The sequence below is a fragment of the Mytilus galloprovincialis genome, chromosome 3, assembly GCF_965363235.1.
Source record: "Mytilus galloprovincialis chromosome 3, xbMytGall1.hap1.1, whole genome shotgun sequence".
In the NCBI taxonomy this organism is placed as follows: domain Eukaryota; kingdom Metazoa; phylum Mollusca; class Bivalvia; order Mytilida; family Mytilidae; genus Mytilus; species Mytilus galloprovincialis.
Genome location: NC_134840.1, coordinates 30,244,502 through 30,261,043, shown reverse-complemented (window position 1 = coordinate 30,261,043; position 16,542 = coordinate 30,244,502). Strand labels below are relative to the sequence as shown.

The window sequence follows — 16,542 nt, the reverse complement described above, 5'->3', positions numbered from 1 at the left end:
ATTAATTTATAGTGGTTTGGGTAAAAAGTTATTGAAACTTATATAAATCCCTTCCCACTTTGCGGGTGCGAGTGCTGCCTTGTTGCGATATAGCCTGCTCGATTCCGAGATCTACAACGCTGGTTTCACCTCCATATCACTGAAAATTTAAATAAACAACAAAATAACAAAACAAATTCAATGCCATTCTTTTTTTTTTAAATTTGTTGTTTTTTTCTAGTCTGTTTTCTAGTCTTTCATTTTATACTGTATAGATAACATGCTTTTCCGCCACTCGTCCGCAAGATTCTGGGTAAGAATAAGATGATGTTTATTTTCTATCAAAAGGGATTATATACAAGGCGCAAAATACAATATAAGAATTCAAATATAGATTCTTCATAATAAATTAGTATTTTATAATCAGATGCTGAAAAAAATGTTTTACATCAATACTAACTGCTGGAATTTTAATTATCAACAGATGAGCTGTTAGTCCTTGCTTTCTATAAAAGTGTCTGTATCGCCAACCGAAGCGAGATTTCTTCTTAAGAGTCTTTTCCCCCTTTTTATCCCGGTTTTCAATTTGAAACCATAAAACTATAATTATAAGAAAAAGGGCTCTTTTCATTATTTATCTTATCATGATGAAAAAAAAATAATATAATGACATTGGACTGTTGTGCTATTCCAGGTCCACGTTTAAATGTGTTAAAAAAATACAATTATTCCCAAATCATTACACAAAATTTTAATATTTTTTTTAATGAGTAACTTGAATTTGATATTTATTAAAATATTTTGAAATGTAATGAAATATAAAAATAACAACACCTGTAAAAAAAATTCTAACGGATAATTTTTCATCTGCATGTCAATATTAGACCATGCCCACTTTTCACGACATGAGCGATTCTCAACATGATTGAATTCACTCAATTGTTTGGATACGACAATAAACTTTACCTGCGAAGTCCCGCCCACTTTTTAATATTACCGTGAATAACTCGCCAAAACCAAGAAAGAACTAATTTGATTGGACGGGGCAGTGTCTATTTTTCACTGACGAATCGATATCCCTTGTTTAGTAAACCGTATTAGCCAAAAGAATAAGAAGAAGTCGAAATTATAAGACCTGTTTTATAGTTTGGTAGTGAAAGCCGTATTGAGATTTATCATTTATTGGACTTGAACTTATTCAAAAGCTATTGACTATCTTCAGTTATTATAATCAGTGTATTGGACTTGTATAAAGCACGTGGAACACTGTTCAAATTTTATAGTATGGATAGTGACTTATCTAAACAGGGACCAACTACAACTTTACCACCAGCATCACAAGGAATGCATGTGCCAGTAACTGGAGGTATGAACATGCATCAACATCCATCGCAACAGCAAGTACATTCTCCTCCATCTCCGGACATGAATGGACAACACAACAATAACAACAATGGTCTTGGTAACAAGAAAACTGACGATCGTGTGAAAAGGCCAATGAACGCTTTTATGGTGTGGTCTCGTGGTCAGCGAAGGAAAATGGCCCAGGAAAATCCCAAAATGCATAATTCTGAAATTAGCAAGAGACTTGGTGCTGAATGGAAATTGTTATCCGAATCCGAAAAGCGTCCGTTCATAGATGAAGCTAAACGTCTTCGAGCAATTCACATGAAGGATCATCCTGATTACAAGTACAGACCGCGCAGGAAAACAAAGACCCTCATGAAGAAAGACAAGTACGCTTTACCCGGTATGCCCGGCAGTGGAGGACAGCTGCAGTCTGATCCAAACAGAATGTATCCCGGAATGAATGGATATATGCCGAATGGATATCCTATGAACATGATGCACGATCCAAATGCCTATCATATGGCAAATCAAATGGGACTAGCTCAGTATGGCAATTATTCTATTCCAGCTCAACAAATGTCTGCAAATCAGATGACATCCGCATCATATATGAATGGGACCTCAAACTACACAATGTCCGTAGGAATGAATCCGTATTCTATGTCTCCATCACAGGTTCCTCCGTCCGTAAAAAGGGAACCAAATCAACCACAAATTCCAGGACAACCCCGTCAAGCAGGAGATTTACGGGAAATGATTAGTATGTATTTACCGGGAGATGCCAACGATCCAAATAGTGCCGCTGCTCACCATAGACTTATGCAACAACATTATCAGCAGACGGCGTCATCGGAAGCTGCAGGGGTAAATAACACTGTGCCACTGACACATATGTAATATTTTCTGTTTTTTAATTTGTTTTACAAATTTGTGCTGCGAGAGAAAACATTATATTTCCCATTATATATATATTGTTTATCATTTTTACATTGTTGAATGAATGATCGTCGAAATCCATGACATTTGTAAGACTGTATAGCATGTTTGAAAAGCAGACAAATCGAATGAGACGAGCGCGTGCGTGTGTGAATGTTTATTTGAGTTATATGGTGCGAATTTTGCAAAAAAATGTGCTGAAATTATTGAAAATAGATCTATATAATTTTATTACAATCATTACAGAAGTGAAAAACTTATTTATACACGAACTGTTGAAACGAGATAATTTTGTAGAATATATTTAGCATAATAAGTCGGATTCGAAATTCGCCAAACAAATTTAGGGAAATTTTCCACACATATATATATTTGCTCACGGTAAATTCAATTTTCTTGAAGTAGGTTTGTAAGTATGATTAGATTTTGTTTTGTTTATGTATTAAATCGTGGTAATGTTCCGTATATTTTTTTATGTTTAAAATTGAATTTTTAAATATATTTCAACTTTATGTGGCTCAAGGTTTATATGGTAAAATGATTTTGTTTGAACTAAACCAAACTACTTAGTTTTTTGTTAAACTTTTATTTCATTCTGTATATTTTTGAGTAGAACGCGGAATTGGAACAAAGTTTATACACGTATTTTATATATACATATAATTCGAATGTTCGGTCCGTATATATATAGTCTCTGCTAATTCTATTTGTTTACTATTTAAATTTATTTGCATTTTTTTGTATATAAAGATAATGTTTATTTTGAATTGAAAATGCAAAACAAGAAGAATTAAATGATCTGAAAACTGAAATATGTCTTACTTTAATTTATTATTGTCATTCCGGTCTTGCAAAAGGTATGATATTTTTGTTTTAGTTTAAAAACTCAAGTTTTACAATGTATTTGAAAACAAGCACCCCACGCTTAACGGTCCCGATTTCTTGAATGTTAAGAAATACAAACGTACAGGTTTGGAATGTTCACAGTTGTTTTATTAGATTTGAATGGCATGTTTAATAGTTTTTAACGCAACTTCTCAATTCTTGAGGGTCTTGTGTTTTAGGTCTGAGTGTTTTTTCAAATTTGTCTTTTCAATACAATGACAAATTATAACCTAATTTGGAATGTTGGGTTTATCTTGTATGACGGGGATACATTATGAAACAAAAACGTGCCGTGAAATGCCACTTCAGGCAGTTGTATCATTATTATCAAAATTATTTTAACGTTAAAAATTGTAAACTTTAATTCTTCTATATATTTTAAATGTTTTTCTTTATTCTATATTAATATTTTATTAATTTTAAATCAATTTGAAATTTAGTTATACAACTGCGTGCGTTGTCATTTACACAGGCTTTCACTTATTGGGCTATAATTACAATCAGAATACATCGCAATGAAATGTCATGCGGAATTTAATCGTTTTAATCCAGAAATTTGATTTTTCCCATAAAATTTCAATGTATTTGATCGTCTCAAAAGTACCCAAACATATTTTCTCACCCAATACATTCACACCTTTTACACAAAACCATTTAGATCTCTTTATTTTTATGTTTCCTATTTGTAATAAATATCCACACTTTACCGCAAATTTCGTTGAAATCGACATGAAAGAATGTTCAAATTAAGATGCATCATTAATGATGAAAATTACTGAAACATGAAAACAATAAATGCGTAAGGGATTCTAGAATACTAAATCATACTTGGACTTTCTCAGGATCATTTCATGATCTAATTAGACGGTTACTATTTCGCATATTGTATATGACCCCTCCAGTAAATTGTTTTAGCTAATTTTCTTGCAATCTATCATGTTTGCCCAATAAATTACAGTCACCACTAAGCAGCATTATCGCTTGGGCGACAAAATCATTTGCCGACCATTTCTAATGTGTAATCCTGGGATCAAACAGTTTCAGTTAAACAAGATTTATGATATCACTATCATCTTTAATGAGATTACGATATTAGTATTGTCTTCACAGTTATATCACCCAATGGTATCATTTCGGTGAAGATTTTACTCAGGATTCCACTTAAATAATATATTAAGAATGTTGACGAACAACAGTAATATAAGGAATACTTAACAAATAAAAAATAAAACAAAAAATACACCTTAGTTAGTAAAAACTTTAAACCCGGGACCAGTACCCAACATGTAAGCTTTTTCTGATTTAGGTTTTAAGTTTTAATACACAATTAAATATATTTTGTTTGTCCGTAATAAACGTTTATTAGAACACGAAATCGACAATATCTAATACACCTCACTAGGTCTTTTGAAGTTTTCGTTTGAAATGTATATTTAGTCATTAAAATCGTCCAATTCAGTAATACTTGCTAAAATAATATGGACGAAAAACCTATAAAATTTTCAGCTCAAGAAAGCGCCTGGCATGTTATTATTTTACCAAGGTGAACTTAATCACAAAATTCACACCAGGTGGAAAGAAAGAACTAGTCATGCGTTCATACTACCTAATGTCGTTTCGGTAGGGCCAAGTAATTTTTAGATTGTCCTAGGTTTAAAATTACTTGATCTACTAGTTTTTCTCATATGCTGTATTTGTGTTTGCTCGACCGATTTAATAGGTTTGGTTGCAATGTTTAAATTAAACGTAAAACAACAGGACTTGAATAATGGCCGTCTACCCGTATCGACCATATAATTTACGCTTTAACGCTTTTCACCATAATTAAAGGTTCCTAGCCCATTATTTCAGTTTGTTTTGGGTTATGAAAACGAAATAATTCTTTGTTATAAGCATCTTAGGTTTGAACATTCTTCATTTTGATTTTACCCACCGTCTCAACTCGACACAGAAAAACAAAAATGAAAACTCAACGAAGAATTCCGTGTAGTTGCTACAATATCGTCCTTACTCCAATGTCTAACTGATAAGGAACAAGAACAGATGACCCTTCTCGAGCACCCACGTTGACCTCCTATAATGAGTAGATTTCGTGTTGCTTGGTCATAAGTATTGTTTGCAGTCATTTTTTTATTATGGTGGGAAGGCCTGGTTATTCTGAGATAGTGGTATGAATGCCACTGTGAGTGAAGGTCAAAATGACATGAAAAAGAAGTTCCGTCATTGGAAAAGATATTACACTATATGTTCCTCACGAAATAAAGGGCATATAATAGTAGTTCAAACAAGAACAGGTATAATGGCATCGTTTATAACATAGTTTCCTTGTGAACTCCTGTTTAAAGGAACACATATAACAAAAAGTTCTCGTTAGAGTTATAGAACACAATGAGTCATAACGGTTTTGTCGGCTTCATTTTATTGTCTTTGAAAGGCTGTCTTGCTTGAAATACAACACAAAATTCTCCCAGAATAAAAAGACATTTAGGTTTTCCTAATCCCGACACAAAAAATGCTACACTACTAATCAATTGACAGGTTTGAGTAGTGTGCTGTTTTCCTTGGTCTTTAGTTGTACCTCCATAGGACATTTATGCAAGGCGAGATGTGGATTTCAGAGTATTAAATTTTGAGTGTCTTCGTAAAATTCCAATTTGTTTTACGTGTTAATTGCCAAGAGAAAACTACATATATTTTTGAAGTAGCACACACCAAAGGCTCGGTTATTTTTAAATTTCCCGACTTTATCACTGGAAAATGTTGAACTTCATTTTATTATTGAGAATACAAGTACATTCTTATAATTACTGTCGGGGAGTATTATTATAGACTATCAGTATACTTTGCTACAATTGTGTAATATTTGCAAGATAACAAACACAAAGAAACAATCATAGCAGCTTAAAACATTTTAAACATGAAGAAACTTGCCTTATACAATTAAAAATTACAAGCGTAACAAAAATATACGTAACGTTTCAAACATATTCAAACTACTATAAAAAGAGAAACTACCCGAACAAAGAGTAAAAAAAAACCCAACAAAAACAAACCTCTCATCTGGTGGACTTAATGTATGGAAGTGCACTGAGAGAGATACACTTGTCATAATCTAAATTTATAGCTATATATATATAATATATAATATATGATAACTTGTAGTCAAAAGGGTCACATGACTAGAGGTGAACAGTCTTGCTCTATCATTCCAGTTCGAAAACTTGAAGTTCAGATAAACATATTCATTATCACTGAACTAGTATATATTTGTTTAGGGGCCAGTTGAAGGACGCCTCCGGGTGCGGGAATTTCTCGCTACATTGAAGACCTGTTGGTGACCTTCTGCTGTTGTTTTTTTCTATGGTCGGGTTGTTGTCTCTTTGGCACATTCCCCATTTCCATTCTCAATTTTATATTGCGTCCAATACTCCTCATAGTATAAGTTCAACACGGAAAGGGTGAAGACGTGTACATCTGTATTCTAATTTCTAAATAAATGGGTTCAGATAAAGCATGTTTTATGCACCACCTAGAGGCATTATGTTTTTTTCGGTCTGTACGTCCGTTCGTCCTCCCGTCCGTACGTCTATTCCACTTTTAGTTTTTGGTCAAAGTAGAGTTTTGACCCCAATATCACGGTCCACTGAATATAGACAATAATAGTGCGAATGGGGCATCCGTGTACTATGCACACATTTGTTTTTATTTGTTAAGGTGCTTTCAAACTTTATTCTTATATCTACTGAGTACTGCTCAATGCACACACATTTTAAATGCATTTGTGTAAGTGTTGCATTTTTTTTTTGTATACGACATATATACGTCCATCTTTTAAAATCTTGCCTACTGTTATAAAGCGTTTACATGCAACTTGATTTCAAAATATTTACAGTTTTTTTATTTCTGAACACAGTTAAAAAACCTACTGGTGGTCATGCAGCTGTTACGCAAAATAGAGACGGGAACTTGTATGCATTTATCAGAAGATTGTTGCTGTGACCTTATTTTACAGTTTAATGATCTAGGCTGAAATTGTGCACTCAAGAAATCTTTATATACCAAGGATTCTATGCCCTTAACAGTGGCGGATCTAGAAATTTTCATAAGGGGGCCCATTGATTGACTAAGAGGGGCCCGCTCCCATCATGCTACTGTGATTCCCTTATATAATCAACTATTTTTTTTCCCGAAAAGCGGGGGGGGGGGGGGACTGAAAAAACCCTCTAAATCCGCTTCGCGTAATTTATGACTATTAAAGTTAAGTTAAGTCATGGATGTAGGTTATAGATTATAGTGGGTGTTATGTTGTATTGACGTTGCATATACCTAAATTGTATAAAATACATGACGCAAACACATGTGCATTACTATATATATATTTTTTTATATAAGATATATGATACTATAGTTAACGATCTTTCGTAAAAGGGCACTGGATCGTTATGAGCAACGATACCAAATACTTTACCATACTTTACCAAATAAATAGATTATATATACGCCTTAAAAGTGTTAAAAAAACAACCAATATAAAAAAAAAAGGAAACTGTAAATATAAGTATCAGTGTGCATATATATATATTTCTCAAATGATCGGATACTTCGAGGTCGGACGTCTGTAGAACATTGCTCTATATTTAAATGAGACTTCATATCTCAGATCAGGAACATATATATTATATATACTGTTCCCAGCTTAGATGTTATATTAATGTTTATCTTCACAGACTAAGGAAGAATAGGAAAGCATATATACGATGTAGATGTAACAAGAATGTGTTCTTTATACATGAAATTAAACATCGTGTTTAAGTATTCTGGAGAAAACTATGCTAAGAGATTTTCTGATTGATTGTTAATATTAGAGGCATATTCAAAACGCTATAATGGTAAACGAGATATAAAAATACTCTACTTTGAAATAGACCAACACACTGTTATGTTTTATGTGTTTAAGATTAACTTTGCAATAGTCTATAAGGAGACATATGGCCACAAGCCAGTCTTTGTTCTATCTCCTAACTTCCACGTGGAGGAGAAACATCAACTATACCAATTTTTAATGTATGCATGATCTTTGACCCAGAAGGGAATCGAACCAACCGGACTTTTAGCGTTCAATGCGACCACACTAACGCTAGGTGGTTTTAAGTAAATGTCTCTAAATTTTGTTGTTGATGTCAGAACTGCTTGTGTTGTTCAAAACGGTTTGACACTGTATTGGAAAATTCATGTGTCAATATAAGTGAATGTCATATTGTTATGTTGGTGTCTCTATGAACGTCTCAATATTTACACTACATATCACGTAGGTGAATGACCATTTTGTTTTAAAGCCATATAGTTCTATTAAAGGGGAATGATTTTTGAAACATAGAATCGGTCAGTTAACAAATACCAATCTTCGTGTAAAACTAATGTATAAAAAAAGATGCATTTTGAAAATAGTTGATCTTCTGCATGAATATTGTAGTTTTGATTGATATGTATGAATCGGGGTATATACATTAGTTAGAAGGGAAACAAATTACAGTAGATTATTGGGAAAACAATGAAAAATGAGTGTACTCTACATATCTTTTAAAGCACACCTGTTGATTCCTATGATGAAGTGGTCAAGAATTCGAAGGTAATGGAATGGGGTCATATTTTATCTTTCCAAATAAACCAGTGATGTGAGGGATTTTCTAGCTCTCTATATCTTCATGGATTCTATCTGACAATTCGTTGTTAGCCTGTACAAGTTATACATTCATACACGGTATGATTGAATTTGGCCGAGGTTTGATTACAATTCCTCTGATATAGCTCTTAATCGTATAAGCTTCTGATAGAAAACGGTAGCCAGTCGACTTTTATCAAATTTAGTATGATCTATGATTTGGGTACAGTAAACAAAAAGAACCACATAGGGACAGAAAGACGTATATAACGTTTGTTAATTATGTGTGTATATTTGAAAATTATTAAAGGTGTGCAGTCAGACATTTGATTTCGATTTTTATAGATTCTTTTAAATAATATAACATCAGTATATTACCGAAATATTTATGTTGGTCTCTCAGAAATAAAGCTAAAGTAGAAAGTATTAATAGTTGATAAATATAATGTTATCAAAACTAAACCCTGTCACTCTTCTGATATTTACGATGCAATATGTGATAGCGAAAGCATGCAAGAAATGAGTTCACAGATATTTTGTTTAGTGGTAATACATATTGTTTTAAGTTAGATACTGAACCTATCTCAAGGTGTATTTCTAATAAACGGAGTTTTTATTTCATATTGTCAATTTAAACTCATATCTCATCTCGTATGCAGACAGTAAATCTAAGTTTACAATTTCAAATAATGATTTATAACCCGTTTGCTTAATTTTTCTTTAAATTGACAAGATAAAGTTTACATGTTTAGGATAATGTGTACTTTTCGTTGTCAATTTCGACTGATGTTGACACAAGCTTCCAGCCAATACATATCACACACGGTCTTCCGGTTGTGGCGTCCTCGCAGGTCACCAACAAAACTAGATACACTGTTCTTAACACGGATTTGTCTCCTACTGGTTTTCATGTAACGTATAACTTAGAATACTAATCCAAATCAAATAAAAACACATTCAAGATTGGAACGTGTAAACGATGATTTTTTTTTCTGTACATCTCAATGTATATAGTCAGTTATGATGTTTGTGTCATAAATGCAAACAACGACTGTCACAATAGTAGATTCAAAAGAGACAGCGTAAATGGTTAGTGTAACACGACTTGTAGACGGTTGGATTTCACCACATTCAAGTTTTCTGTCAATTGTTCTAACTCATTTGACATAAAACTCGAAGAATTTCTATTTGTTTGTATTTGGAATGTATTTGTGGTGGCATTTTCCCTCTCGGTGCCATTTCATGTCGCAAAAATGTCATTGCAGATAATTAGAACGGAGAAACATGTTTTTCTATGGAATAGTTTTCAATACTTTTAGTGCTTAGCGGGACCTTTTCAGAATGAAAGAACTATATGTGAAATATCAATTTTCAATTAAACTTCGTCACCTCATCGAACTACAAGCTTGGAAAAGGTTTCTTGGTACTTTTCCTCTACGATAGTAACGTCATCCTGCGGACCACAGGCGAAGATGATTTCCGGTGTCTCTGTGGAATGGAATACGGATTCAAGTCTTTTATCAATCTCGCAGTACGCGGTCCAATCTTGCTTTCTGTTTAACATTTTTACAGTAGATAATTATATGTTCAATCTGGTTGTACATATCCACGGATTATTGTGCAATCGATTTATTCCCCCTTCAGTTTTACATCAAGTAATGTTTTAATCATTAAAATTTCATAGGAAAATGAGACTGAGTTAACGGTCTACGCGTTGAAAATATTTTCCCCTACCGTTCCCATTAAAACCTTCACCCATCCATAAACTTCAACAAATTGACAACATCCGCGAAAATTTACTGTTTCTTGGGAAACTATGTGGTGCAGTTCTCATATCAAACAGAACATAACATTTTATGATCAATGTAAATTTTGATTTGTTACAAAAAAATAATTATAAACAAAAATTAATGGTAGGAAGGAGTGCTAAATATTTAAGAATGAAAAATGATTTTCTTTTTTTTTTTTAAGGAGCCGAAACTGTACATACATGTCCTTCATATATTTATTGGTTTTTCTTTGTCGTTTCGTTGCTGTCTCGTTAATGTACAACACATTTCTTAGTCATACGTGTATATAAAATTTCTTTCTTTGCTTGAAAAATACTTTATTTCAAAATATGTTATTGCTTTCCTTTTTTCCTTTTTTAACACAAAAACTGAATAGAGAGAAAGCTAACTGGTGATTCGAGACATATATCTGTTGATATTAAATCAGTTTTTTCGTTCATATTTTATCGCATTTTTTGTTATTTGAATTTTTATGTTTAAAGTAAACTGTGAAAAAAATAATAATTGACTTACACTATATTCATTCATTTATTCAGTTGAAGTTCAATCTATTTCCAATTTACTGATTTGTTCAAGTTGTACGTCTTCTTTTTGTATGTATTTACATGGTGTGTTATTATTTACTAAATAGTCGTCCTAATTAAATCCCAAGTATACAAATTAAATTTTCAAAAGATCTTTTATTCAGTAGATCTGAAAGGCAGTTTATCCTTAAATGAACTTCTTTCATTCACCAGACTTTATTTTCACTCACTAGGTCAGTAATACAGTTACATACAATAGTATCATAATCTTTTATTAGGATCAATTTGTACACTTGGTTAGCAAATATTCATAAGAGAAGCATTTATAAGATGTGAACAAAAGCAACACATTATGTCGTTTTATTGTAAAACGCATTAACTGATACAAGCCGTACAATAGAATTTTCACCTTCATTTGAATGACAATTTTTCACATTCTACTTGTAATGGCTTTCAATATACACACAGTGGTTGTTTACAACACCATAAAACGCTTTTCTAAATTTGTCTATATATCTTAACAATAGCCTCGCAATGGAAGCCGTCATTACGACGGATGCACTACTACAATACAGAAACAGATCGGTTTACGACAGAAGCGCTTACGAGAGCGACAACCAACAAAAGGATGTTCTATAGTAGAATTAACCAATTGTCCCTTGGTTGTATGATAGCTTTTATTGGAAGGGGATCTTTTAAGGCAGAAATTGTATTTAATTATATTAATAAAGTTGAACTATATAAAAGCATTAAGGAAATGAAAAGCAGGAAATATGAATGTAATTCGAAAATGACGAGATATTGTTGACAGTGTAAAATTTAAATTAAGAAGATATATTTGAAAAGTGGAGTATTTATAAAAAGACTTAAATAAAATGCGACATGTTGCTACTCCAAAACTTAAAAGCCTTTGCACATATTAATTTACACCGTATGTACACACAGTACTACTGAACAAACAAATCTTAGTTGAAGGTTATATTATGTAAATATATGACGAATACCAAGTAAACTTGAAACTAAAATTTAAAACAAAACTTAATTCCCAAATATATAAAACTCAAATATATGACGTGTCTAGAAAGGGATCACATAAGAGGTGAATCAATCAGATAGTCATAGAGAGGACGGATTAGAATCACCAGGATGGGGTTTTATCACAGGTGCGAGGCGGTGGACGACAGTCATCCACTTTTTAAAAGCATTTAAAAATCACAAATGTAAAAAAATGAAGAAGAAAAGTTCGCAATCATCAACCTAGAAATTGTTCTTCTGTTTTTAAACATCTACACATTTGTTTGTGCGATGTAATATATATTTTAAGAAATTCAAAAATATCTTCTGAGAATTGTCAAGAGATTTCTCATGTAATTGTTTAATTAACATTTTTTCTCTTTACCTAGATATGAAGTTATCGTGACAAATTTAAACAATGACTACCTTCAACATATCACGACGTCAGAAAACGTTGATTTTAAAGATATTTTGGAAACTTGATATTTTCTTCTGTCGTTTAAGACGGATTATTTCAGATCGAAGGTCACTGATACCTTCCGAACGTCCTTGCATGGAAAGGTTTCAGGAGTATCTAATGGTTTTCCGCTTGCTTGCTTTAACTGACCTCCAACGTTTAGCCGTCAAAATGTCGCCGTGGTTAAAATTGTAATCACTGAATTTTGTCAAAAATGTTTCGGTTACGCCGCCATTAAATAAAGTAAAGTACATCATCATGATGACCCGTCTTATTTCCTTTGTCAGTAACTATGGGTAAAATAGTATAACATAGGATAAAACTATTGAAGAAGTCTTACCAATTTTTATATTGTCGATAGATGGTAATATTATTTTATTAAACACTAATTTTTGTCAAAGCCGATTGATAATACTACCACTTTCATTTTTTTCATTTTTTTATGTTAATCATTTTTCCATATCTTTTGGTATGTTCATTTCAAAAGCGAAACCAACACCTATATTGTGTGTTTATCTGAGAAGAATCTTGAAAAAAATAAAATTTACACAAATTGATATTAGAAGATGTGGTATGAGTGCCAATGAAACAACTCTCTATCCAAGTCACAATTTGTTAAAGAAAAGCCTTCTATTTTGTTTAAGGCCGTACGGTGACCTATAGTTGTTAATGTCTGTGTCATTTTGGTCTCTTGTGGAGAGCTGTCTCATTCATACTACATCTTCTTTTTTTTATATTCTAGAGCCTTTTTTCCTCTCTATCTAAATTTCAGAGAGAAAACACTGTAATTGCTCTTCAGATTGGCAAAAACATTGCTACTTATTATCACTGATTCTCTCATATTGAACCAACCATTTGGTTGCTTAGGCTATCAGATACACATCTGATCATTAATAACACCAGTCAACGAACATAATCCAAGTTTATTAAGTGTTTCGTCCTCACCGATCAATTCATTTGTAGAGTTGTCTTCCCTCAAGCCCGATAATTAATTGATGATAAAACAATGATTGAAATTGACATGCTTAGATGGTAATTACCGTGTTAGGCGAGATTGGAATCAATTTCATCCTCCAATCTGTAGCAATAAGGGCCTATCATTAAGATTTAATTGTACGCTAATTGGTTGAATAGGATGCTGGTCGGGAAATAAGGCGGATAACTCAAATTATTGCAGAATCAATTGTTCTTGTCAATTTCCTAGAGAATGAATTATTGTCATCGGTTTAATTGTCAAAGACAAGTTTGAAATAATGAAATAATATAATTCTTATGTATAAAATACAGACTTTGATCAAAATGTAAAAATTACTACAAACCAAAAAAGAAATTAAAAAAAATAACCAAATTACTATGAATGAACAAAGTACTATGGCAAGAGTAATTTTGCATGGATTCTTTGATAGTCACAAAATTTTAAAGATACATAGAATAACTGTGGAAATATGGCAGTTGACGTCATACATATGGGTTTGGTCATATATATGGGTATAAGAACTCATAACTTGCATTTTCTTTAGTATTTTTACCAATACAGTGTTTATTTGATCCCATAAAAAAGATAAATAGCTGAATACTCTTTTAACATATTTTTTTAACAAGTGTTGGAATTAGAATATTTTATTTTTAATTCACAGGTCTGATTCTTTGTCCTTCCTTGAAACTAAAGATGCTGGAGTTACCTAAATGGAAAAGGGCATCAGAGATGTGTAAAGAGATTGAAAAGCGATACCAGTTAAGATGCTTTTATTTTGAAGTAGGTTTAAGATTTAAATAACATTGTGTTATTTGTTGCATGCATGTACTAACAATAAAGTTTATAGAAATAAGACGAACAAGAGACAAAAAAAAAACAAATACCATATCAATTAATCGAATTCAAAGAAAACACCAATTGAAACTAACCAAAATATGATTCCTTTTTATGTAAAATAAGTGTAAAAAATAACACGGAATGAATAATAAACATAATTTTTATGTAAGTTATGTTTGTAGGAGTTATAATATCTAGAATATCAGTGGAATTTTATGGTTTTGTGGGAACACGTGAAGTCGCCATTATTATCTGTACAAAAATCGACAGACCAGGATACAATATATCCCATTTCAAGTCTTTCCCCAATCGGAAGGTATTTCTTTTGTTTTAAATCAGTTGGGTATTTCAAATTTATGAGAGATAGCTCAAAATGTTAAAATCTTCACGGTTTGAATATCCACAATGACACCTTTGTTTTACTGACACAAGTACAAACCCGTAGAAGCCAATCTTTATTTGAACAAAATATTAATTTTCGCCACCCTTTTGTTATTCTACACTAATGTTTTAAAATTCAAAATCGTACATTGAAGTTAAATAAACCGTAATTCATTAAGTGTTTTCCTATTAGTGCGTGATGTTATACATTTTTAAAATGCTAGATCTTGTTTTCAGTTAAATATTTAATTTGCATCTGCAGCTAAATAATTCATTGAGAATATCGAATGTTAAATTAAAATCTATTTCTGCATAACAAATTTTGTTTTGTCTGGTAATAACTTATTACACATAAAAAAAATTCTTTTGCGTTTTTCTTATTATTTTGAAATTATAGTTATAGATAAACAAATTAGTCTTTAAACATCATTATACAACACTCTACGAAGTGTCAGGGTTAATTTGGACAGTCCAAGTGAATTATGGTTTTTGAAAGATAACTGGACATCATACTTTGAAAATCCATTTTTTTGGGGGTCATGTATGCTATGATCAAGACATTTATAAATTTAAGGCCATCATTTTGGAGTTCGAGGTCACACATAATAAACATATTCGAGGTTGTTCAGAAAAAGGAGTTCCGGAGAAATCATAAAAAACATTTTTTATAAATAAATTCCCGTCGACCGCACTGGAACCTTACAAGAGATTGAAAGAGAATATATTATTAGGTTATATACGAAGAGAACATCAATATAGGTCATTACCTTCATGGTCAAGGTCGCGAATGCTATTAGTATAATAGACATTTATAAGTGCTGAACAATGAAGACCAAAGTAATGGTACATCTAATAAGAGGACATGCTTTTGGTTGATAGGGAAAGAGTCTTACTTGCTTGGAATTTTGGTATATGGTTACACTAAGAAAACGATTCTAATGAGTTTTGGGGTAAAAGCTTCTGACGTAAGGTCGTCGTAGATTTCTGAAATTCAACTGACATCTGTACAGAGATATTTTTGTTGATTCTTAAAATACCAAGAAACGTACTTTGAAGTAGATTGAAATCAAATTGTATATACTGCAATCTGATATATTTAAGAACAATAGGGATTGCTTGGCAAAGTTAATAAACAATGCACAAGAAAAAACTAAAGATGGCTAACAAAGTTTAGAGACGCGTGTGCATCTTTAAGTTATAGACACGTGTGAATCTCAAAGTTTCATATTGAATTAATGTGTCCCCCGTACTAATACCTCTAATACAAAATAAAAATTAAAATTACCGTACAATCCTGTATGAAATTTAAAATAGTGTGAGTCATCTCCCCTTATAAGGCTTAATTAATGTTTAATCAACAAAAATATTCAGTTTTTGTGAAAATGGTCGTTATAATAAGATGAAATAAGATAACTTTCTTCATTTAGATGAAACGCTTACAAATGAATTGCCACCTGCCTCAAAATATCCTTTTTAAATAAAAATCCAGTCAATTGTATTCTGCTATTTTACGATCTAAGATTGCGGAAGACACCCATACCATTTGTGCTTATATCTGCATAAAGTTCAAATGTTATCCAGCAATATACATCGCTGCTGAAGATACTTAGATACGATATTGCAAACTTTACACGTTTATATGAAATTGACATCATAGAATATTTTTGATAGTTTTACTTCCGAAACAATTTTTGGTTTGGATAATCCTGATACACACAAAAAAAATATACTAAAATAAATAAAAACGCAGG

At 32.0% G+C, this 16,542-nt stretch overlaps 1 protein-coding gene and 1 long non-coding RNA gene across 11 annotated transcripts in view; both read left to right on the top strand.

Annotated features, from left to right (window-relative positions):
* Nucleotides 1–16,542, top strand: part of LOC143067673 (uncharacterized) — a 112,487-nt gene that overhangs the window by 90,240 nt on the left and 5,705 nt on the right. For all 10 annotated transcript variants that reach the window (XR_012976002.1, XR_012976007.1, XR_012976003.1 and 7 more), the window contains one exon: nt 14,235–14,353. This is a non-coding gene — a long non-coding RNA (uncharacterized LOC143067673). The remainder of the gene's footprint in view (nt 1–14,234; nt 14,354–16,542) is intronic.
* On the top strand, nt 844–3,077 carry LOC143067672 (transcription factor Sox-2-like). The gene has a single exon (XM_076241111.1). It carries the CDS (start codon nt 1,264–1,266, stop codon nt 2,224–2,226), a length of 963 nt encoding a protein of 320 aa, XP_076097226.1. The 5' UTR covers nt 844–1,263; the 3' UTR covers nt 2,227–3,077.